The sequence below is a fragment of the Drosophila erecta genome, unplaced genomic scaffold (assembly GCF_003286155.1).
Source record: "Drosophila erecta strain 14021-0224.00,06,07 unplaced genomic scaffold, DereRS2 tig00000246-arrow-arrow-pilon, whole genome shotgun sequence".
NCBI classification, from domain to species: domain Eukaryota; kingdom Metazoa; phylum Arthropoda; class Insecta; order Diptera; family Drosophilidae; genus Drosophila; species Drosophila erecta.
Genome location: NW_020825214.1, coordinates 752,091 through 776,657, shown reverse-complemented (window position 1 = coordinate 776,657; position 24,567 = coordinate 752,091). Strand labels below are relative to the sequence as shown.

Here is a 24,567-nt window from a genome sequence, read left to right as displayed (position 1 = left end):
CCAAACTGTGTGGGCGTGAGATTTTTTGGCGGTTGGTGCGCGTTAGAGTGGGTGTGCTAAAAATGTTTATTGTCTAATATAATATATAGTATAATATAATATAATAAAATGAAAAAAAAACCTGGCGTGGCAGCCTTGGGTGGTTTGTTAGCGTAAGAGGGGGTGTGGCTATAACAGGAAGCAAACTTGCGCTGCGTTATCAAGACTTTATGTCGTTTAGACGGCTGATCAAGACTTTATGTGGTCGGAAACGCTTCCTTACATCTACGAGCAACGGGTATAATTAATGCCTGACATAGTATGAATTTTAAATATAATTTCAATTTATAAAGGTTATTCAATATATTTTCTTTAAAAAATACGTAATATATAATCAACATAAAATACAACTTAAGCACCATTAGCAACCGATTGTTCAAATAACAAATGGATGTAAATGCTCTAAATTGGTTGAGTATTTATTTATAACTGTAGAGTCGTGTCCGACGCCAACATTGCTCGCCTTCCCACTTGGGTTTGCAGTAATATTATTTAAATTCCGATGCCGGTGCCATCCTTTCTTACCCTATGGAAACATATCTTTACCGTCAATTTATAACTCAAGAATAACACATACCATCATTGTTTTCTGTGATTCCATAATTAAATCGTTTGGTACTTGGAAAAGTCTTTCGCCACGCAAGATTAAAATATTCGTTAAACGACAACACTGTGCGGCCATTCGTAATTGTTCTGCAATGCTGTTTTTGTCACTCGGGTGTATATACCGTGGTGGGAATAGTGATGGTGCAATTATTGTTGCTACGTTCTGAACATTCATTTTGTTTATATCCTTTAGATTAATGATATAATTAAAAAAGCTTAATAAAGAACGTAATGTGTTTCTATTTTCGGGTGGAAGCAGGTGACATAAAATCGATAGTGCATTCATATTATCCATTGATGGAAGTGTGTGACATTGATAAAACAGTTGTATAAGCTCATTAGTGAGTAAAGGTTGGGGAAGCTCCCGCAGCCATCGTTTTAGCAACGAACTAAGTTCGTGAACAGTAGCTGTGCAAAAAAGGTTAGTTAGGTTTTCCGGATTTTGATAAAATGTAGATTCTAATTCATTATAAAGTAATTCAGTCTGAAAATAAAGTTATTTAGATTTAATTACCACATTATTTTTATTATTAGAACTATTTTTACCTTTTGCTTATGACCACCTATTCGAAGTAATCCTTCTTCTCTAGAGCCACGTCGCAGAAGTTCCCCAATTAGATTTTCCAAAAATAGTGGTACTAAAGATGAGTCAGTGCCAGTAACTTGCTGATCCCGACGTATAAGAGCGTTTATAGATACCCCAAAAAGATTTCCTTCTTCTTTGCGACGACGCTTAAAAGGCTTTCTTTTATCTAAAGAAACTTGGTTGCGATCAAATATTGTGGCTAGTTCTAACCAAAGTATTGTCTGTAAACGTTTCATGCCAATTTCGCTTATTGATGCAATATCTGTGAATTGCGTTGAAGGGGTATCACAATTATCTAGTACTTCGCAGCTATCAGGACTAGAGGAATCTCGACAAATACTTTCAAAGCTCAGGACATTGTAGGGAATAGGAAAAAGGCTAATGCATTCATTCTCTGAAGCTGACAGCACTTCACTCAATGTTTTCTTTTGTGATGGTGTATCGTTTTCACTTTGACCATCCTTCGATCGGCTGAAAAGATATAACTCAATAAAGACCTAAAGTCCTGTGAAATGGAAAAACATACCCAATAGAACAAAAGGGATCAGAGCCGGATCGGTTTCGTGGCAATTGTATGGTGCCAATCCGAGAATATCCAAGCAATTCTACCCCATGCGCCGAGTACAAAGGTATATCACATCGCACATGCGAACCACGAAATATATCTGCACCGGTGCCGCTTTTAGGCGGGGCGCTAGGGGTTCGTCTTAGGGTTGGTTTTAAATACATTTCTTTTGATTGTTCTACACATCGATTGCCAGTTTCACCATATTTTTCATAATTATTGACAAAATTCGGTCTATTTAAAAAAAATTTGAGTTTGTAAATGAGTAATAAAGCAATTAAATAATACATACAAAGAATTGTTCGTCCAAGCTTCATCAATTTGTAAAGAGTCCAGGGAATCTGGAGTGGCACTTCGTGACCGTGTTCCTGTACTTCGTTCCTTTGAAGTAAAACATTAAATTGTGCCTTCATGTTATGTTTATAGTACTTGTATATAAAAAAATTCAAGAAATTTATAATCGAAAGCAATCAAGGTATGAATTATTTTCTATTATTTACCTCTAATTTTCCGACTGTCCCTTTAACAGCTTTATGATATTGTCGTCAATTTTGTTTAAACTAAAGCTGAAAATATTTTTTGTTGTCAAAAACTGGACTATTCCGAATTTATGAATTAAAACGACTACATTTCGTTTCGATAACTTAATTTTTCGACTGCTAATAGTGCATAATTATAATTGGTAGTCTGTTTTGAATCAAATAATAATCGATATTATTTATGATAAAAAAAGTGATGTACTCTTGTTCAGTCACAGCAATATGTGTACCTGATTCTCCTTGATTGGGTCGGACGCGCAGGCTATCCTTCCACAGTTATTTCTGCATTTGTGAGAAGTTTTAACTTCTTAGATTCGTTATAAGTGATTTGAAAAAAATTATGTGGGCCCAATCGCATTAATTTCTCCGTTCATTATGAATATGATGACCCAGTCAAAGGAGCACCACATTTGAATTCCCTCGTAATATAAAAGAAGGAGATTCAATAGGTTCCAGGTGCAAAAACCAACATTTCAAGCAACAAGGATAAAAACTTGCCCAGAGTTAGCATACTAAAATTCGATGGAGATTTGCTCAAGTGGAAACAATTTTCGCTATCTATTACAATTCGTAGTCCATGACATAAACACACACACAGAACGGAGAATGTGATATTTAAAGATCTTTAAAGAACTTTAAAGATGTTAATCGACACCGGCGCGGCGAAAAATTATATACAGACTATAAAGGAGCTGAATACAGTAAGACCAGTCGCCCAACCTTTCTAGGTGAGCTCAATTACACGGCTCTACCGAAGTTAAACAGAAATGCTTAATGGATGTTTTCATCACACTTCACCATTTTTTCTACTGAAGTCGCACAGATCGTTTGACGCTATCATAGGCTTCGACCTGTTAACACAGGTAAAACTTAAAACTTCAAGTTAAACTTAGACAACAACTCGCAGACAACTCTCTAGAATATCCGAATGTGAATGTGAAGAACATTGTGGTACCTGCCTCTATTGAATTGGAGTTCATGGACACAATACATAGGAGGAGAAAAGCCTTTTCAAACGAAGCTCTACCAATTAACACCGCTGTTACTGCCTCGATTCGCACGGTAGGCAACGAACCGGTTTACACCCGAGCTTACCCAAATCTCATGGGTGTTTCTGACTTCGTAAACAATGAAGTCAAGCGAATGCTAAAAGATGGCATTATCAGGCCCTCAAGGTCGCCCTACAACAGCCCAACCTGAGTTGTTGTGCCCAAAAAGGGCACTGACGCCATCGGGAACCCGAACAAGAGATTGGTCATAGATTTCAGAAAACTTAGCTAGGGAACCATTCCAGACCGCTACCCCATGCCTAGTATTCCCATGATTCTAGCGAATCTTGGCAAGAAAAAAATTTTTTACCATCCTCGACTTAAAGGCTACCATCAAATATAACTTGCGGAGCATGACCGCGAGAAGACGTCGTTCTCGGTAAATGGCGGCAAATATGAATTTTGTCGTCTGCCGTTCGGCGTAAGAAATGCAAAGAACATTTTCCAAAGAGCATTAGACGATGTTTTCGGGGAACAAATTGGGAAGATATGTTACGTCTATGTAGAGAATGAGACCGAACACGTCCGCCTGTGCTGCAGTGCCTAATCGATGCAAAGATGTGAGTAAGCCAGTAAATAAGTGAGTAAGTGAGTAAATACCCTAATTTTAAAAAGCCCTTTTACCTCACCACAGATGCGTCTGTAAGTGAGGCGCGGTTCTATCCCAGGAGGGTGGGAAGTCGTGTTAAATTATGCCACAAATGAAAGAGAAATACTAGCTATTATATATCGTCCCTGGGCAAATTACATAACTTCTATTTCCATAACTTACGTTTCCAGAGAGATTAATATCTTCACGGACCACCAACCTCTCACGTTCGCTGTGGCTGATTGGAACACGAACGCTAAAATAAAGAGATGGAAGGACTTCATAGACCAGCATAATGCCAAAAATTTTCAACAAACGTGGCAAAGAAAATCTCGTGGCTGATGCCCTTTCTAGGCAAAACCTCAAAATAAACTTCAGTCAGACGCTGCCACTATTCACAGCAAGCTATCCTTGTTATATATGTTCGAAACCACGGATAAGCCCCACTAAATTGCTTCAGAAATCAAATCATTCTGGAGGCAGCACGTTTCCGTCTTAAGCGAAACCTGGTGCTATTTCGGAGTAAGAGTCGCCACTTGACACTTGCCACAGTTTTACTGCTTAGTAAAGTCCCTTAAGGAAGTCTTCAATCCCGATGTCGTGAACGCAAGTTTCCAACACGACCATGTCACACACTACCCTGCCACTCAGTTTCGGCACTACAAAAATGTCGTGTTGGATATAACCGACAAGAGCGAGCAGTTAGGAATCTTCACTGCAGAGCACAACCGTGCGCACAGAGCCGCCCAGGAAAATGTTAAATAAGCCCTTCGTGACTACTATATTCCTAAAATGGGCAACTTATCAAAAGAAGTGGTATCTAATTGTAGGGTCTGCAGCCAAGCCAAATATGTCAGGCACCCCAAGAAGCAATTGCTCGGGGAAACGCCCATACCTTATTATCTGTGAAATGCTACATATTGACATATTTTCAACCGACAGGAAGCTGTTCCTAACATATGTCGACAAGTTTTCTAAGTTTGCAATAGTGCAACCGGTGACTTCCAAAACAATGCACCTCCGCTCCATAGCTCGTCCAATGGGCAAGTAGAACGGTTCTAATGACACCACAGATCTAATCTTGAGGGCAACGGTGGAATACAACAAAACCTTGCCGTCACTCACTCGTGAGAGACCAATTGAGGTTGTTCACGCAGGGGCGTTCACATCGGTAGATGCAACCCGAACAGCCAAAACCGGGTATTCGAAATAGGAGAACAGGTGTTAGTAAAGAACAATAAGAGGTTAGGAAACAAACTGACCCGCTATGCACAGGACAAAAAGTGCAAGCAGACATGGGAACGTCTGTTCTCATTAAGGAGAGGATGGTCCATAAGGACAACCTTTAGTAGGCATTCCCCTTACATTTAGTTAGTATGTTACGTTAAGAAAAACCCTTGGGCTTTCACTTTAGTTTCACCATATATCTAAATTCCCGGTTTGCTCTCAGGATGTTCATTACCCTGCCAATAGCGAATGCGCGGATCACCGACTTCTCTCATGCCTGTGGTCGACGGAGATGTACTGGTATTTGAACAACGAGACCTCTTGATTTACTCAAGCAACCTGTCCGACTTCGCTTTCAAGATAGATGAAACAGAAAATTTGTCCAAGTCCTTTCACAATTACTTTCACCACAATTCTTGACCATGCCGATTTGAAATCTCTTTTCGAACAATATATAACAGTAGTAAGCTTAATAAAAGTCTCGACGAGCACACTCTGGCAAAATGCGAGGATGACACCTTTGCGGTCACGGGATGCTTAGACACCACGCATTGCACGTTCTGCGAGAGGTTTCGGCGAGAAACTTGTGGGCGTTCACTCCACACGGGAAGCTCTGCTCAGTGCCACACTCAAACCAGCCACTTGCGAGCAAAAACACCTGTAGATGATGGTGTTGTGATAATCAACGAAGCAACACCTAGCGTTAGCACCGATGGTAGCCCGAAAGTACTGGTCGAAGCAACTCACCTGGTGTCCTTCGAGGGGATGGCGACCATCAACGGCTCCGAGTTCGTGAACCTACGGAAGACGTTAAGCAAGCAGCCGGGTATTGTGTGGTCACCAATAATTAAAATCGTCGGCCACGACCCCATGCTCAGCATTCCTCTGCTTCATCGGATGAACAATGAGAACCTACTTTCCATTTAAAGCTTCAAGGAAGAGGAAGAATCTTCAGGTTCGCCCAGACATTGGTTCGCCGGCGGTGTGCTCCTGAACGTTGGTTTAATTTGGTCACTCATCCTTTATCTGGTGTTAAGGAGAAAACGAGCCTCCAAGGAGATGCAGCGGACCATCGATAAATTCAACACAACCGACGACAATAAAGAGCACAAGCTCTCTGACCGCAACTCTGGCGATCTGCCGTCGTAACTTTTATGTTCCGTCTCTAGGCCAGACTAGGCCTAATTCTACTTCCTAATTCTACAATTGGGTTTACGCTTTGTACTACCAGTGCAAAGGCAGCGCGTGAGCAATAAGGAAGAGCACGCACATGGCGATACGTAGTCACCCGCGGAAGCAAAATATTGGGCAACCCCATCTAAAGGATTTCAAACAGGATTGTGCACCATCCAGAAAATTTATTTTGCGATCGCGTACAAGCAACTTTGTAACTATAAATAAAATTGAGGACAGAAAAAATTGTATTGCGTTTTTACACCCCATACTTGGAGAGGGATGAATTCCATACAACGACTCAATTTTTTGGATTCTGTTGCGAGAAATGCATAAAGAAAACATGCACTAAGAGCGATCTAACGAAATATGTATTATTGGCCGCGCTTTGACGGTTTTTGTGTAGGCGTAGGGTGCGAACAATCAGTTGAAGGTCTTAAAAGATACGATCAAATTATCCAGCACTGCAGTAAAAGCCTAAGGTTCAAGCCTCCGCTGCACTGCGCGCAACCTTAAACGTTAGAATCAGCATATTCAATATTACAACAAGAAGATCGAAAAAACCACAGTGCCAATTCGAGAGACTACAAGAGACAAGGGAACAATGCTATAGTTCCCCGATTATTAGATACCCAAGAAATTTCAACATATTCTGGAATATCGGTCGAAATTGAGGCGTGACAGTTTTGGGTGGTTTGTGGGCGTAGCAAAATGTTTTTAGGTAAATCTATAGAAATTTACAAGGTATATAAACAAATCATATCATAACACTTTTCAAAAGTGCGGCAATGACAGTTTTGGGTGGTTTGTGGGCGTTGGAGTGGGTGTGGCAAAAAGTTTTTTTTTGGCAAATCTATAAAAATTTACAAAATATATTATATAACAAAATAAAAAATATCAAAACATTTTTCAATGTTGGCGTGACTCTTTTGGGCGGTTTGTGGGCGTTCGAGTGGGTGTGGCAACATTTGAAAACAAACTTGCGCTGCGTCTAATTCTCTGGAAGCTATATGCTTATTCTCGGCATTCTAGCTTTTGTAGTTCCTGAGATCGAGGCAGTCGGATAGACGGACGGACATATGGATCCTGATGAAGAATATATATACTTTATATGATCAGAAATGCTTTCTTCTGCCTGCTACATACTTTTCAACGAATGTAGTATACCCTTTTACGGGTAAAAAAAGTCTGGTAAAATCTATTTAAAAATATATATAAGAACGTGTATTGCAGTAATGTAGTACTTGTTTAAAAAAATTGAATACGTCATTGCATTTGCATTACATTTTTGTCCATTCAACTGTGATAGTTTTCCACCATAACTTCGAGAAGAGATGAGCAAAATTGTAAAATAATCTGCTGTAGTAATTACAGAAGCGTCGTGCGCATCTGTGGGTATAGTATACTTTTTAATAACATCGTATTTCTTATCATCCGGTAGGCAGCCACACAAGTTCAAAGAGCGTGCCTAAGCTCCAAGCCGCACTCTCCTATGTCTGCAGGCCAGACAGATGAGCTGGCCCTGGGTCATGTCATTTTCACGTTAGAAGACATCCCATGCCACGGTGGATCCAGAAATATAGGGAGAAGAAAAATCCATTTTAATTTAAGCCAACTATCAGCTTCGTGTGTGATGGTACGAGCTATTAAGCGGCTTGGCAAAATTGTGTCTGTTTTTCCCAGGAGCCAATGGGAACGTGCGTATAGTAGTATTCGTACTGCACGAGGAATTGTTCGCACACAGAATCTTAATCTTAATTAATTTATCAATTATTGCAGCTCCCTAGTACTAAACTTATATTTTAGTGACTTTATATAATTTCGAGTTAAGTTTGATCATATTTAGTTAGCCAGCATAGGAACAGTCGGTAAATTAATTAAAAATAATATTAATAAAGTAATCATAAAGTCTTTTAATTCGGTATACATCAGCTTTTTTCAAATATATAAATACTGGAGTGGAACACCAACATAGGTTTACCGAAGATACAACTTGGGCACAGCGTAGGCGTCACAAGAATCTGCCTAATATATTTTATATTTATATAGACGCGCACACGAACGGAGTAACGGAAATAATATAAAGATATATCTACTTACATCAAATTCGCGAAATACATCTCGTATATCAGGTTTTCGTTTTGGTCGGCTTTTTGTGCGCCCCCGGACCGTTTTGTTTAAAGTCCTTACCAGTTGTACAATCGCTTCAGCATGTGGCTTAGATAAAGTAGTAAGTATGGGATCCAAGTCAGTTTTAGAAACCTCTAACCCCTAAAAGAAAAAATTAATAATAATATTTTTTTTATTGTTAATAATGAAAACCTAATTAACTATCTTGAACCCCTATTACCTAACTATCTGGTCCAAATTATCATGTATTAAATTGTCTTTTGTCGTTAAAAATTTGTTAGTCTATGCTAGTTTGTTAGTCTAGGCTAATAAAAAATGGAAAAATATCACATTTTTTAAAAGTGCAGTTTCTGGCGGTTTGTGGGCGTGGCAAGCTAATTTTATGCAGGTCGATAGAAATTTACAACACTAATAAAAAATATCACATGTTTCAAATATATGTCTCTGGAATCTGCATGCTTGATCTCAATATTCTACCGTGTGTAGTTCCTGAGACCGATGACAGATGGACGGACATGGCCAGATCGACTCGACTATTGACCCTGATCAAGAAAATATATACTTCATATGGTCGGAAACGTAGCCTGTTACAAACTTTTCAAGGAATTTGTAACTCTTTTTGTACTCTTTTACTCAACGAGTTAACTGGTATAAATATATATTTTTAACTAGTGTTATGATTCAGAAAAGAATGAGCGTAGCAATGCTACAATTTCTGCTGTCGCAGCAAAAGCACCACCAGCAACTACCAATATTGCGAATTCGTTGCCAACTGCTATATCGCAAAATGCAATGTCAGCGAAAACCGTCAGCTTCGAAAATCAACAACGGTCCCGGCCATACAGACCGTTTGATCGCTACATCCAGATTAAGTGTAAGCTTAGATCACAAAACACGGTCGGTAGCAACGAACAAACTATGTGTGTTCCCCCACCTATTTATATAAGGGAAACAAGCTATAACGACCTGGTCAAAAAAATTGATTGCGCTTTCCATGTTGTTCCGCTTAGTAAGGGGAACATCTACGAAAACGAAGCTCAAACGAATTTCGAAGAACACGTCCAAACTGTGTCTAAATACCTGGAGGAAACAAAAAAGAACTTATACTCCTATTAACTAGCACCAAGGACTGCAAGTTATACTAAAAGGAATCGAACCCGACCTAAAGACAAGGGCTTCTGTGCCAAAAATGTAAGCAACATAATAAGCAGAAACAAAACGCCGTAACCACTGTTCAATATAGTCCTCGAACCAGATAGCAAAGCCGTAAAGAAAAACGAAGTGCAAGCTGCAGTTCCTATTGCATTGAAGGATCACCGTGGAATAACCACATAAACGCAACGGTCCTGTACAACTCACGAACTGCCAGGAGTATGGACACATGGACACACCAAGACTTCGGTCAGTCTGGGGAGACTTTCACAACTCCCGCCCCGCTAACAAAGGATACCCAAGACAGAATGCTATAGTCGATTTCCCCGACTATCAGATACCCGGTACTCATCCTGATCAAGATTATATATACTTTATATTCGACAGCAACGCGTCAACAAAACACGGAAAATGCGTTTTATAACTCAAAAACAATGACAGATGGATTTTTCTCCAAAGGAGCCAAATAATCATTCGGTTCGCTAAATACACCTGAGGCATCTCCTACTCCGAAGCCTTAAAAGGCATGGAAAACCCACTACAGGCACACTCTGTAAACACTCAGCATGGACTTGGAAACTATAATGTTTACCATGCAACAAAGTGTGAAGCTCATGTCATTTATGAAAACGACTATAAGAACCCTTGTTCAGAACCAGAATATGGTGATTCAGTTGCTTGCAGCCAAATAATAAATGTCTAACCTACGTACATATCCATGTGGAATGCCAACGACATTTCACGGCATAAACTTGAAATAACGCAATTTCTAAACGTAAATCACATCGATACTAGGCTGCTGGTTGAAACCCATCTCACAGTGAATTATAATTTCCACATAAGGGTTTATACCTCTTACAGCACAGTTCACCCGGATGGCACCGGCATCTTAATCAGAGAACGCATCAAACGCAACTTTCACCAAAGGCTTGGAACAAACTACTTGTCCATAAAAGTGCAGTTAAGAAAAGGTATCCTTTGCATTGCCGCTGTCTACTGTCCACCTCGCTTTACTATCTCTGAAGATCAATTCATGGATTTCTATAACACACTGGGGGATCGCTTAATAGTTGTAGGATACTAAACACACGCACTGGGGATCCCGCCTCGTGACTCCCTAAGGAAAGGCTACTGTATAATGCACTTATAAAAGTGAGCAATGGACTATGGACTATGTTTCTCCTGGTTGCCTCACATATTAGCCAGCAGACCCCAGATAGATCCCAGATCTAATTGATTTCGCGGTGACAAAAAACATGCCACGCGATCTAAAAAGCGCCAAGGTCCTACCGGATCTCTCATCAGAACACCTGCCTTTATTGATAACCTCTCTGCAAAGCCCAGAAATTAGAGACCACCCCTACAGGCTGTCATCACACAAAACCATCTGGAGGAATTATAGAAAGTATGTGAGTTTCCACATTGAGCTAACTCCCCTTCTTAAGCGAAGCGGACATAGACTGCTCTACCGCCGCAGGAGCCAGGATCTCAACACCTAAACGGAGGGATGTGGAATCTAAGAAGTCTAAAACAAACCTGCAAATTGAACAGCTGGTTCTGGAAAAGGAGCGTCTGCCACGGGCGCGGCAAACTAGCAGATCGCCATGCTTATTGCAACACCTTACTGAAGACACACACAATCTATACCGGGCTCTGAAGCAAGACGCCGAAAATGCACAACTAAAATATATTGAAAAACTCTCGCATGTACTAGTTGGCATCCTTGTGAAGGGCTCACCCATATCTAAGCTCCCCGATTGAAACCGTCACACCGACAAGAAAGTCTTCAGGTTGCTGGGACCGCAGCGACAAAGACAGAGCTGAAACGTTTGCCTTACAACTCCGGGGCGTCTTCCACCAAACCCCTGCTGCAAATGCCTATCTGAAACATAACAACAACATAACAAGGTCATCAGGGAGCTAAAACCAAGCATGAGAGAATGCTATAGACGAGTTCCCCGACTATCAGATACCCGTTACTCAGCTAGTGGAAGTGCTGAGTTCTGAAATATGGGTTCTAAAATATCGGTAGAAACAGCAAAATTAATAACAAAATGGAAAAAAATAAAAAATTGTTAAAAGTTTGAGCGTGGCAGTTTTGGGCGGTTTGTGGACAGTAGAGTGGGTGTGGCAAACAAATTTTTGGCAAATCGGTAGAAATTTAGAAGACTAATTAACAAATGAAAAAATATGAAAATATTTTTTCAAATTTTGGATGTGGCAGTTTTGAGCGGTTTGTGGGCGTAGAAGTGGGCGTGGCAAATTTACAAGACTATTAAAAAAATTTCACATGATTTTTCAAAAGTGTGGGCAGTTTTGTCCGATTTGTAAGCGTTAGAGTAGGGTCGGCAACACTTACCATATAAGGAAGCTTAAAACATTATCCTAGCTCATCAATTTGAAGAGAAAAACATCATCAGAGAAAAACATGGAACTATCAACCAAGTTAATAGAATAACATCAGAAATTCGCACTGCCTTCGAGCATAGAGAATATTCCTCGATGTATCTCAAGCATTCGACAGGGTCTGCACCTTCGCAGTGAGGTGCAACACAACAATATCCGTCAACTACACCAAGTCAATAAAATAACGTATCTCGGCATCTACCTCGACAGACATCTAACATGGCGTGGGCATTTCGAATACAAGACACTAGACCTCTACTGGATTATAAAAGCCCGATCGCCCTTGTGTCTGGACTACAAGGTCCTGCTCTACAACTCCACTCTTAGGGAGAGTGTGAGCAGAACAGTGCGCTTAATCAAAGATCCTGCGATCTATCACTGTGACACTGTTCGAAATCAAAACATCCACAAGGATATCGGCATTCACACAGTAAAAGATGAAATAGACAAGCAAAAAGCGTCCTACAATGTATAACTCCCTGCCCACCCAAATAATCTCGCACGGGGAACTTGACTAGGGTTTCCAACCAAACCCGCCTGTAACGTACCGACTTTACAACTCAGCCATAATTTGTCAGGGCCATTTTTGCTATTCCAGACTACATGACTGCTAGCTAGGTTATACTATAAGATTTGATACACTTATTGTTAGTCTCGAAATTGAGAAAATTCAATAAATTCAAGCAAAGTACGTCTTCTGACTTCAAAGCGAACTGTGGTTTTTCTGTGCTCAGAATGTATTTTTTCTTTCGCCAAAACCATCGGTGGTTATTAATAAGTTCTTTAATAATTATATTTTGTACACATAATTATTAAAACACAATTTTGCAAAACCAGCGATGGTTTTAAAAGGTTCTTTAATAATCTTATTTTGTACACATATCAAACAAATAATTAAACCTTTTGTTTTTTCTTTGGTTTACCCTTTCTTTTGTGGATTATCCGTAGTGCTGCTTGGTGCTGTTTTAGTATGCACATAAACTGCACCCGCTTACCCACACAAAATCCAAAGTTTTAAGTGTGCTAATTGCGATCTTGCGGTTCATTTAACAGCTTGCTTTCAATTTTAGATTTTGTGTCTGTGTACAGTGGTCTGAAACAAACAAAAATGGAAACTAATGTTACCTGTTTCCAAAACAAATTCCGTCAGGTAATAAAGGCTGACTGGTTGGCTGTGTGATAAAATAATTCATACTAAGTGCGTAGGTTGTAGCGGACGAACAAGTGGTGACCTAGCAAAGGGCCCAAATCTAAATTACTGTTCTGATGCTTGCCTAGGGGATACGAACGAGATGAAATCGTTTATGCGCCAAAGTAAAGGTGCCTTGAAAGGACTGATCAATAGTTTTGGCGGGGCTAGAGATAGTTTTCGTCGAGCTGATGATCTGCTTTCCGCGCTAGATTCTTAGATTTATAGCCCTAGTCTTAGAGGAGTCGCCAAAGTGCAAGAAAGCTGCTGGTGGTAGGCTGCCTAAGGGGAATGCTTCGCAGCCTCCGGCAAATGATCAACAGGACTCCACAGCTTATCAGTTGTCGATCGCAGCCAATCCTCAAATCGGCAATCCTCAATCGGCAGCTAAAAAGGATTCGGAGATCAATCGGTTGTGGGGGGAGTCCAATTTGGGATTGCTAGAGATTTCGCTTTGTCTGCACTGGTTTGCACCAGTGATTAAACCTGTCCCGATTAGTTTACCACACAAGTGCAAGTTGGCCCTTCAAAAACACAATCTGCAGTGCCAAAACCCCTCACGGTGGTTTCACTAAAGAAACCAAATTTCGTTTCTCGGCTTTCTGATCAAACATCAACTGATGTATTGACTTGTACACAAGACAAAACAAAAGCCGATAACATAAAAGTGTAAAAATTAAACTTTTTTTACTCTAGGGACATCTCAACTTTAAAGGTAGGAATTAAACTTCCCTCACGTGGCCAGACCACTGCCTTCTCTTCTACTTCTTCCTCTTCTTATTCAATAAACTAATATTATATATCTAGTCTTACCAAAGACATAAGAATAACAAGATGCGTAAAGCCATACGATTTTATGCACACAATTTTTTTTTGTGCTGGCTCTAGAGCTGACTCCAGGCTCTCTGGAATTTTTGTTCAAGAGCCAGAGAGAGATAGCGCTCTAGAGCCAGCAGCTCTCTTGTGCATCGAAAGTCGACCACTGTATGTGTGCACACGTATGCTCATGTATTGTAACTTTAAATAAATATGCCCTTCACTTTACAAATTTATGGACTTTTATGTAAAAATTTTGCATTGCCTTAACATGCTACTTATTTGAATACATCATAGAAATAGTAATAGATGAATACACAATAATACCTAATTAATTTCATAAATTACTTAATATAAGAATAATTGTCGTTAGAGTTTGCGACGTGGAAAAAATATTTGAAGTTAGTGATTTTTAGGTGTCCTGGTCCTGAGTCAAGAATTCAATTTTGCAATAAACAGGTTGAATATTTATATTTATGATATAAACCCCTTGAATTAAGTTCGAGTATATATTTTGTTGGGTATATTGCTAAAAGATCAAGTTGCGATAAATTCAGATCGTTGATTTAAAAAGAAAGCGTGCACATAACAGCTCCATCATAGCTTTTCATACAGGAGGAAAACTACTCGATAGAATCGGACTTTAGAAAACTAAAGGCCCCATCCGATATTTTTGCTTTTATATACTACTATACTAAAAATTTATATATATATATATATAGTAACATATCCATTCTACACCACAACTCCCCAACTACACATAACATAATTGTAAACAACATTCACTATTATAAAACTAACATGCACAGAACAACATACACTATTATAAAACTAACATGCACACATTAATGTCTATGTACAAAATGTAATCAAAGAACGAGAGCCCTTTGATTAATCTTGGTTGTTATTCATGCACAGCGTCATGTTCCAAAGACACCCTTACCCCAAAAATACCGTTCACACAGATCGTGAACCATAAACATAGACTTTGAAACAGTTACAAAAAAATGTACCCTAACCACTTGAATTCGATCACTTGGCGAGCCAACTGAAATAATAAGCTTTATTACCCGCCTACGCACTTGTCTCAAGATTCTCCAATTACCCCTATTTTTCGGTTTTGACTATAATTTGCCTATATAAACGAAAAAATATGTCTCCATGAGTCAATTGAGAACTGAGTATGCTATCAATTGCGATAGCTTTGCTAAGCCAACTTCAACTTCGAAGTCCAACCTAGTGATAATCTAAAGGATCTAGTTCTTCCTTTATTGAAATTAATAAACACCGTTTAATATACATAAAAAACCCGAAAACGCTAATTTTTTTATTAAACCCTCGGTCTAAATTCGTTAATTATATATATAGTTATAATTATATATATAGTGCAAAAAATTTAATATCATTAATAAAAAAAATTACCAAAATATATTGAAAAGCAATAGTTAGAAAACTATTTTAGAAAAAAATATTTAGAAAAACATTTTCTTAGATCAAAAATGATTTTTGACCGAAAATCGTCTTCTAGCACAAGTACGCAGAGATTATGCTCTCAATTTTAAGCGAGCGAAGAGAGAGCAATTATTGCCGCCACCAAAACCAATTTATGGCCGTTACGCTTGTTATTATTCTAGTGTCTTTGATAGGATGCTATAGTTACTCAGCTAGTGGAAGTGTTTTTTTTTTTTTGGTTTTACACTCTTGTTGTTCGGAGCACATGGTGACATGTGACACAGTGGCTTTAAGGGGGGAAACTACCTTTAGAGGTCGGAAACAAGTTTTATTTGCAGTCGCTTTGTAGGGAAATGAAGACAATTCTTTTTAAATTCATATAATATTTATTTAGAGTGATGCCTGCTGTAATACAAAAAATGTTTTACAAAAGTAAAAATTGTAATTTAACAAATTTTACAATGATCTTGTAAGTCATATTGCCGCTGACGTCATATGTAGATTGTGTAAGTGATACTGACAATAGTTTTAGTCAGAAATAAACAAAATTGTTCTTATTCGGGATTTTTTTTTTGTCGTCGATGAACTAAAATGTTTTCGAAATTCGAAAATTAAACCTGTCCAACCGGCTCTGAAAAACAAAATTAGGGATTTTCACAAAAAAATACGTTGTCAAAAAGGGTATAAATGTTTTCTTTTTAAAATCTTTTAAAATCTATGAAACAACTTTAAAATGAATGTTAGATGATGAAAATTATTACTCGTAGAGTAGAAGGGTATACTATATTCTTTGAAAAGTATGTAACAGGCAAAAGGATCAATAGCCGAGTCGATCTGGTCATGTCCGTCCGTCTGTCCGTCCGTCCGTCTGTCCGTATGAACGCCTCGATCTCAGAAACTACAAAAGCTAGAATGTTGTCCACTCTAACGCCCACAAACCGCTCAAAACTTTCACGCCCTCACTTTTGAAATATGTTGTCACTTTTTCACTTGTTTGTATATCTTCTAAATTTCTACAGATTTTCCAAAAAACTTTTTGCAGCAAGCATTGTGGCGCAAGTATAACATCAAGTATATTATCGTTATTGCAGGAGTTGAGAAAGCTACATAAAACATAAAGCCTGTCAACATATTAGCCATAAAGGAAGACAACATATCCCATGCTGAAATAACGCGGTGACAGTCTCTTAGAGAAGAGACTATTCAGCGATGGCTTGTTAAACATTCATGTGGTTCATTTTTGTGCATATGATTTTTGTCTATTATTATACCAGTTACTCGCGGAGTAAAAGAGTATACTAGATTCGTTGAAAAGTATGTAACAGGCAGAAGGAGGTGTTTCCGACCATATAAAGTATATATATTTTGATCAGGATCAATAGCTGAATAGAACTGGCCATGTTCGTCCGTCCGTATGAACGCCTCGATCTCAGGAACTATAAAAGCTAGGAAGTTGAGATTAAGCATGCAGCTTACAGACACAAGTAAAGAATGCTTGTTCAGGGCATATAGATCATGCTTGCTTTACACAAGCGATCGTCTAATCAACTTCGTGGCTATATTTTAACATATTATATGCGCCAAACTAGCTTTTTAAGACTATTTTTCTCTAGCTTAAAAATTGTTCTTTATAAATGGTAAGACCAGTTGCCAAGCCTCGACTTACGATTTTACGGTTTATGCCCTGTAAGGAGGTGGTATTCGTCCGTAATATAATATTCGTAAAATAATATTTTAATTGTCATTTCCCTTAGTCGAGCCATTGGAATTTATTATATAAACTCTAAGGAGAAGAGTCGATCCCCGGCAGAGGCTCGTTGAAGCGGACGGCAAGTTCATTGTAAAACTTCCATTTTCCGAACATCCTGGGGGCATCATAGAAAACAGGCAACGAATAGGTATCGAGCACTAGAGATATACCAGCTGATCATTAATTTTCTCCGCATCATTGTGTGCAAAAAAACTGAAAGCGGGTAGTATTTGATGCATCATCATTATCAAAAGTGAGCTGTTTGCAGATCTTTGTATACGTGTCCCAGCGGACTAAGAGACATCGACAGGTAAGAATACCTGGCCAGTTTTTATTAACTTATCGTTTGAAAAAAAAAGCATCTCAGGAACTCCGGTGTTATTGACTCAAACTCGTCACTTACATCAAATCTCTGGCAACTTATTGTAACTTAAAGTACCACTTGGAGAAACAGTATTAAAAATCGATTTTTACGTCACTGCGGAAACAGGTTCAAAGTAATGAGTTTACCGGAATATTGTTACCATACGTATTAAAGTTGCTGTAATGGTGCCCCTATAATGAACAGGGTCTTACGATAATTCTAGATGAAGATAAATAAGCACGTCAAACTCGACGAAATACTGAAACACTAGTATCAAGACGTTTGGTTTGCTTTGGATGCCGCAAAAAGATCAGTCATGAAGACGGTACCAGCAACCTGAAGCCTTATCCAGCACCTAATAACCCCTGAAAGCTCTACCTATTAGAGGTTTGCAATTTCTTTTTTTAATTATATTTTATTTATTGGATCTTGTCGACAAGGAGGATAACGAAAAATGGCCTGGTGCTTATTGTTTGGATATTTCATCTGTTACGAGAAGAATACCAAATCTTCTATAACCCTTCATTTCTAACATACCGCGTTCCCAAACACAGAGATTTGCAAGGCAAATCAAAGTACAGGTTGTAGGTGAGATTTTTTAACATGGACGTACCTCCGCCATGTAGATCACCTGTCAAGGTGGACGTTAAGGTATGTTAGTTGGCTTGTGAAAGTTGGGTAGTATTCAGGGTTAGTTTATTTTAATACGCCAATCTGATAGCCACCTCTCCAATACCACGAATTGTACTAGTAGTGTTGTTCCTTAAATTGGTAATCATGAACGAATTATGATCGCGGTATCGTCTGCAAGTGTTGATTTAGTTAGCTGCTCTGCTGTGTATAGGACTCAGGAACTCAGGAACTTTTCAGATGTTGTATCGTTGCATTTTACGACTTTTCAAAACAGGCAGTTAATATTGCTGCCTTGACTTTGGATGCTGACAAATGTATTTCATTACTTTCTGTATTTAAGCTACTTGTTTTGTGCGACATCACTCTTAGAGGGTGCATGATTAATTAACTGCTTTGAAGAAGAGCTATCAGCACAGTTGAGTGGTCTGTTGACCAGTAAAAAAACGATTTCGCAAGACTTACATTGCGATAGAAATGAAAGCTTTCTAGGATCTCTGGCAGTGACAGTAGAGTTCGGATTCCATGATAGACAGAGTTTGTTACTAGTTTAGGATAAGGCTTGGAAAACAGAAGAATTCTTTTTTATATATTGTTAAAATGGTAGGAATATAGTTCTGAGAAACAAATAGGACATAGTTTCCAAGATTTAGAGAGGAAAAAATAAGACAGTTGGTGGAATTTTAAGTTAAGGAAATAAACTTGGCAGCGTATACGTCCCTCTGGGGTTGATCCGGCCCAAACAGTGCCAAAAAAAGGTAGCCAGTCCACTTTAACCAAAGGAAACCGTAAAGAGGTTATCGACATTATGCTTGCCGTGAACACCAAGACGTAAAAAGTAACCGGCTGGTTATATTTCCTTATGGACCCGATGTCCTTCAGTTAAGTGGCTCCGGCAGATAAGAAGTACGTTGATCGGTTGGTCTACCTAGTCCAGGTTTTATACATACGTGACTTGGCCCCCTTTGCTGATCACTGGCATTTTGGCTCAGCGCGAATGATTTATATCAAACAAATGTATTTAACGGCGGAGTGCCAGAGTTGCAAGTCTTTATTATTAAAGTGCTTGCTTAGAACTGAATACAGAGAAAGGGGAAAATATGAATTTATCCTATTATCTTCAATGCAGCACGCCATGAATTCATGGTCGGCAAGCCGACTCAGCATTTGTGCAGCGCAATGCGGTACCCCGGATAAAGGGTGTCAGATTTCCGCTGCTTCGTAGGGCAATCCAAGAACGCTATAGAAATTGGTATATTTCGTCAACCAATCCTTAAAATTAGCCGCTTTTACGTCCCGTCAGTAGACCGCCAAAGACTAGCATCACTAGACTAACCATCACCTTTCTAAAAGGGTGACACAAAAAGCATTTTAAAGAAGAATACCAGGACCAAAAAGAAAAAGATTGTGATGAAAACTACTTTTAAAAAGGTTCAAGGAAAGCGAAAGGAGGATTCTGTAAGGATTTGACAGCCACCACAAAAGCCGCAAGGCTTCGACTGCTCATGTCTAAGAACCACACTGGGTCTCAAGTGTGCCAGATGTTACCAACGTCTGCGAGTGATATTTCCGGACCTACTATGAAATAGTTTTCGGATTACAAAATACTATAATTTAAAACTTTGAATTTATATTGAAAATTGAGAAGGTACATTATTTAAAACAGAGAACGTAAATGAATGAGTCTTTCTAATTTTTAATAGAACTACCGAACGAAAAGCCTGAAAGCATAGTAGTTATGGAATACGTTATCTGCTGCTAAAAACGGAAAAATAGAATACATATAAGCTTTCAGACTTTATTATGCAGTACTGCAGTAACTGCGAAAACACAAAAAACACATCCTTCGTCAAAGTTTGATTCGAACCGTCCCGAAAGGACGACCGTCCCCCTCCTTATTTGCGAAGAACTCGGAAATATGACCTCAAGTTCTGACTCTCTCCGGCGCTCTTTAAGCAATCTATTATATATTAGTTTGGCAAATATCTCCCTTCCGCCCTTTTGTCTTTTGAATTTCGCGCGTCTTTACAAAGCGCTACAGAGCTCGTATCTGGCAATGCTATACATAATTTGAAAGGTCTTGACATAACCTACATAACCTACCTACCTAATTATGATTAGTTTGGATATTGCGTTCAACAGTTATAGAGTGTAAACATGGAGTTCACTAACGCCGAAATTCGCGCTATTTTAAAGTTTTCCTTCGTTAAAGGCAAATCCGCTAGAGAAACGTTCCGTGAGATTAATGGTGTTTTGGGGGATGGTACTCTATCACTTCGAACCGCGGAGGAATGGTTTCGACGATTCAGAGCCGGTGAAACCGACACCATGGATAAGCCAGCCGGCGGAAGACCTGTGACGACAAATACCGATCAAATCATGGAATACATCAAGTTAGACCGGCATGTGGCATCTCGTGACATCGCCCAGGATATGGGAGTTAGTCACCAAACCATTTTAAACCATCTGCAGAAGGCTGGATACAAAAAAAAGCTTGATGTTTGGGTGCCGCATGATTTGACAAAAAAAACCTTCTGGACCGAATCAACGCCTGCGATATGCTGCTGAAACGGAACGAACTCGACCCATTCTTGAAGCGGATGGTGACTAGCGACGAAGAATGGATCACATACGACAATATCAAACGATTTACTATATCGCGTCAATCTCCTCCGTGTGGCTGTGACAGTTTTGAGCGATTTGTGGGCACACTGCGTGTCCAATATGATTAAACCGGTGACCAGACACAGGATAAAATTAAACAATGTGCGACAATTTTTCAAAAAGTAGGAGTTTCCGGGTGTTTGTAGGTAGTACGTTTCATACGGGGACAGACAGACTGCCATGGCATGATCGACTCGGGTACTGACTTCCCACGGCAAGGCAAAAAAATATTTCCTGATGAGAAAGATAAAAAACTGAGCAAAGTGACTGAGCCAGTTGGTGACTAGCGACGAAGAATGGATCACATACGACAATATCAAGCGAAAACGGTCGTGGTCGAAGGCCGGTGAATCGTATTGACGGCCAGGAAGGTTTTGCTGTGTGTTTGGTGGGATTGGCAGGGAATCATCCACTATAAGCTGCTCCCATTTGGCCAGACGCTTAATTCTACCATCTACTGCGAACAACTGGACCTAGAATTCCTAGAATTAATACCGTGGTAACGTCGAATCGTATCAGGCTCTACAGAAATAGCAGTTACTCTACAAATCGGTCAAAGCCGTAGGAAATCAGTTTGGGCAGAATGTTCGAAAACATTGCTCAAAAGGACTAAAATGGAGAACACAGAATCTCGTATGCAAACCGGTTTGTAAACAAATTGGCTTTACTAGCTCGAGAGGCACAGAGTCGTCGTGAATAGTACCGCGGAATAAGCTTGAACTTCCAAGGAACTGTTTCGCGAGTTTTTGAAATATGGCTTAAAGAAAACTTCCTTTGACGTCATACCTATTGGTATGACCATGCTTATGCCCGTCAGTATGAACGTCGAGATCTCAGGAACTATAAAAGCTAGAAAGTTGAGATGCAGATTCCAGGGACATAGACGCAGCGAAAGTTTATTAAATGATGTTGTCACTCCCACTCTAACGCTCACAAACTGCCCAAAACTCTCACGCCCACATTTTTTAAATATGTTGTGATATTTTTACATACTCTTATTAGTCGTCTATATTTCTAATTTAATTTAATTTTTATATTGTTCATTCCCTTCAGGGAGAATGAAAGATACCAGATAATAGAAGAGTAAGGGAGATTGATATGAAAGTTGGGAAACAATAGTGTCCCAGATTGCACACTACCTCCGCAAAGAAGGGAGTTACTTTATCTTCTCACGCCTCCAATGACAGCTTTAAATCGTAATTTAAAACTTAAGACATGAAATATTAGTGATTCAAGAAATGCTAAATGCTAATGGGTAAATGCTAACTCAATAAATGTTGACTGCAAAGATGTGTCTATACATTATAATATGGGGGCATCCGAGTAACAAAAGGTTTTTGGCATATCGATAAAAGCCAAATAAAATAATATCAAAAAAATAAAAAAAACAGTTTGGACGTGACAATTTTGGTGGACGTAAATTGTTCTTATGCGTCACTAGTTCAACTGGCTAGTTCTAAGTGTTCCTGAGATCTCGACGTACATATTATATGTACATACGGACTCGGCTAGTGAAAGTGAAACAAGCCTGTTTCAACATTGATACGATTTATTAAGCCTTTGTCAATACCAGTACACTGTAGTAAATAGTAATAATAAATAATAATTTATTTTAAACAATTAACTTACTTGTTTAAAGGGTTTTGTCAATTCTGGATAACCAGCGGAAACCAACCACTCTGCTTCCATCTCTCCATCTAAATTAAATTGAAAACGAAAATATTATTGTCTTTCCCGTTATTTTTGTTATACAAACCTTCGTAACTGGCTTCAGGTTCAATACTTTGGGAATTGCTTTGCAGTAAATACTCGCTGAGAAATTCTGAGTAGTCCTGATCAGCTGAATTATGCAGATCTGTATTGCTGTTCATTTTAATTTTCACTATATTTTCTCGTATCCAAGGGCAAAAAAATAACTGAAAAAGAATTTTATTATCCTAGAATATTCAATAATATAGGAACCATAGGAACTATTTCTAAAGATATTTTACAATTACCTATTTTTCACAGGAATTTGTATGCTTAAAAAAAAACTAAAAAAAACAACTTCGAATTTATATGTATGTAGAAAATGTGTAATCAGTTTCAGAACAATCGATTTGTTATTGACACAAGGATGAAGAAATTTGTATGTACATATGTACTTTTCTATTCTATTCTACCTAATGATGATTTGCAGCTGCAAATAATTGTGCAGCTCCAGGATGTACACTTCCAATATTTATACACCTGCCTGCAAACGTATGTACACATGTATATGTAATTGTTCAGCAAGGAAAGTACATAACGGTATATTTCGCAAAAGAAATACTCGTAGGGGCGGTATATATGTTTGTACATATATAGAATATGCTTACAAAGGCATGTACGTATGTTTGTAACATGTTTTGAATTCCTGAAGTAACACCATTCACGAATCTTATAATTCTGATTAGGACAAATGTATGATTATTTAATAAAAAACCTTAATAAATTATCGACTTTACCGAAAAGAATCATGGACTGCAAAGAAATGCCGAAGTTAAATTAATTATAAAATGGTCAAATCCCATATATGTAAATATTTAATAAATATCTACATACATATGTATGTAAGTAAATACAAACAGTTCTCAGGACATATGTTTGTACGTACATGGATATACATACATACATATGTATGTATGTACATACCTAAGCAATCATGATTTTTTTTAAGCTAAAGTAAATAACACGTATGCATGTGTGATTATAAAAGGTAACTTTGTTAGACACAGTTTATGTACAAAACAACTAACTTTCAGCCACGAAAAATCGGCATTAACTGAGTAGCAGATGCTACGTCTTTTCCTTATTGATTTTTATTTTTTATATAAATTGTATCACATATGTATGCATTTTATAATGTATTTATACAGAATTCAGTGTGTTTGATCTATACACTGAAGATTTATTAAGTCAAAAATTATGAAAATGTGTGTGTAAACTATGTATTGTAAGAATCAGGTTTTCGTATCGAAGTGAAGTAAATTTATCCACATTAACTTCAACCTTACACAATTTTCAAAATCAATTTGTGAGCTTCTGCGTAAAATGAACGTTACCGATTCAATTCGTTAATAGGTTGGCTACGAATTATTGAATAGTATTAGCTTGAACATTTTTTTAAAAATGTGGGCGTGGCAGTTTTTGTCGGTTTGTGGATGTGGCAGTGTTGGGCGGTAGAGAGGGCGTGTCAATAAGATTTTTGACAAACCGATAGAAATATCTAAGGCTACTAACACAATTAAAAAATATCAAAACCATAGGCGTGGGCGTGGCAACATCATTTAACAAACTTGCGCTGTCTTTCGGCAAATCGATAGAAATTTATAAGACTATTAAAAAAGGTAAAAAATACACATCGTTTTTTGAAGTGTGGCCGTGGAAGCTTTGGGAGGTAGAGTGGGCTAGCTTTTGTAGTTCCTGAGATCGAAGCGTTCATACGGACAGACGGACGGACGGACAGTTAGACTCGGCAATTGATCCTGAAGAATATCTATACTTTATATGGTCGGAAACGCTTCCTCTGCATGTTACATACTCTTCATACTTTAGTATACTCTACGAGTAATGGGTATAACAACTGTATGGGTATATTCTGCTAGATTGTGCAGAATATG

General features: G+C 38.6%; 1 protein-coding gene across 10 annotated transcripts; it reads right to left on the bottom strand.

Moving 5' to 3' along the window:
- Positions 1 to 161: 161 nt before the first annotated feature.
- Positions 162 to 24,131, bottom strand: LOC6548611 (rho GTPase-activating protein conundrum). Of its 10 annotated transcripts, none has more exons than XM_026982845.1 (10): positions 23,600 to 23,984; positions 23,413 to 23,428; positions 22,683 to 22,842; positions 22,556 to 22,623; positions 8,474 to 8,644; positions 2,089 to 2,177; positions 1,758 to 2,030; positions 1,192 to 1,702; positions 617 to 1,129; positions 162 to 565 (listed from the first exon to the last, which is right to left on the bottom strand). In XM_026982845.1, exons 3-10 carry the CDS (start codon positions 22,795 to 22,797, stop codon positions 416 to 418), a joined length of 1,890 nt encoding a protein of 629 aa, XP_026838646.1. In that variant the 5' UTR covers positions 22,798 to 22,842; positions 23,413 to 23,428; positions 23,600 to 23,984; the 3' UTR covers positions 162 to 415. The 10 variants fall into 10 exon arrangements, with proteins under 10 accessions (XP_026838646.1, XP_026838649.1, XP_026838650.1 ...); XM_026982848.1 differs by lacking the exon at positions 23,413 to 23,428 and adding an exon at positions 22,924 to 22,959 and having other exon boundaries at positions 23,704 to 23,984; XM_026982849.1 differs by lacking the exon at positions 23,413 to 23,428 and having other exon boundaries at positions 23,962 to 24,131.
- Between the last annotated feature and the right edge of the window lie 436 nt (positions 24,132 to 24,567).

Bases quoted from the DNA above. Each gene is read 5' to 3' on its own strand.
- LOC6548611 (XM_026982843.1), bottom strand. From the start codon at position 23,310: ATGTTACAAACATACGTACATGCCTTT. The intron at 1,130-1,191 runs GTAAAAATAGTT...CTTTATTTTCAG, and splicing joins TAGGTGGTCATAAGCAAAAG to ACTGAATTACTTTATAATGA. The intron at 566-616 runs GTATGTGTTATT...ATGTTTCCATAG, and splicing joins AATCACAGAAAACAATGATG to GGTAAGAAAGGATGGCACCG.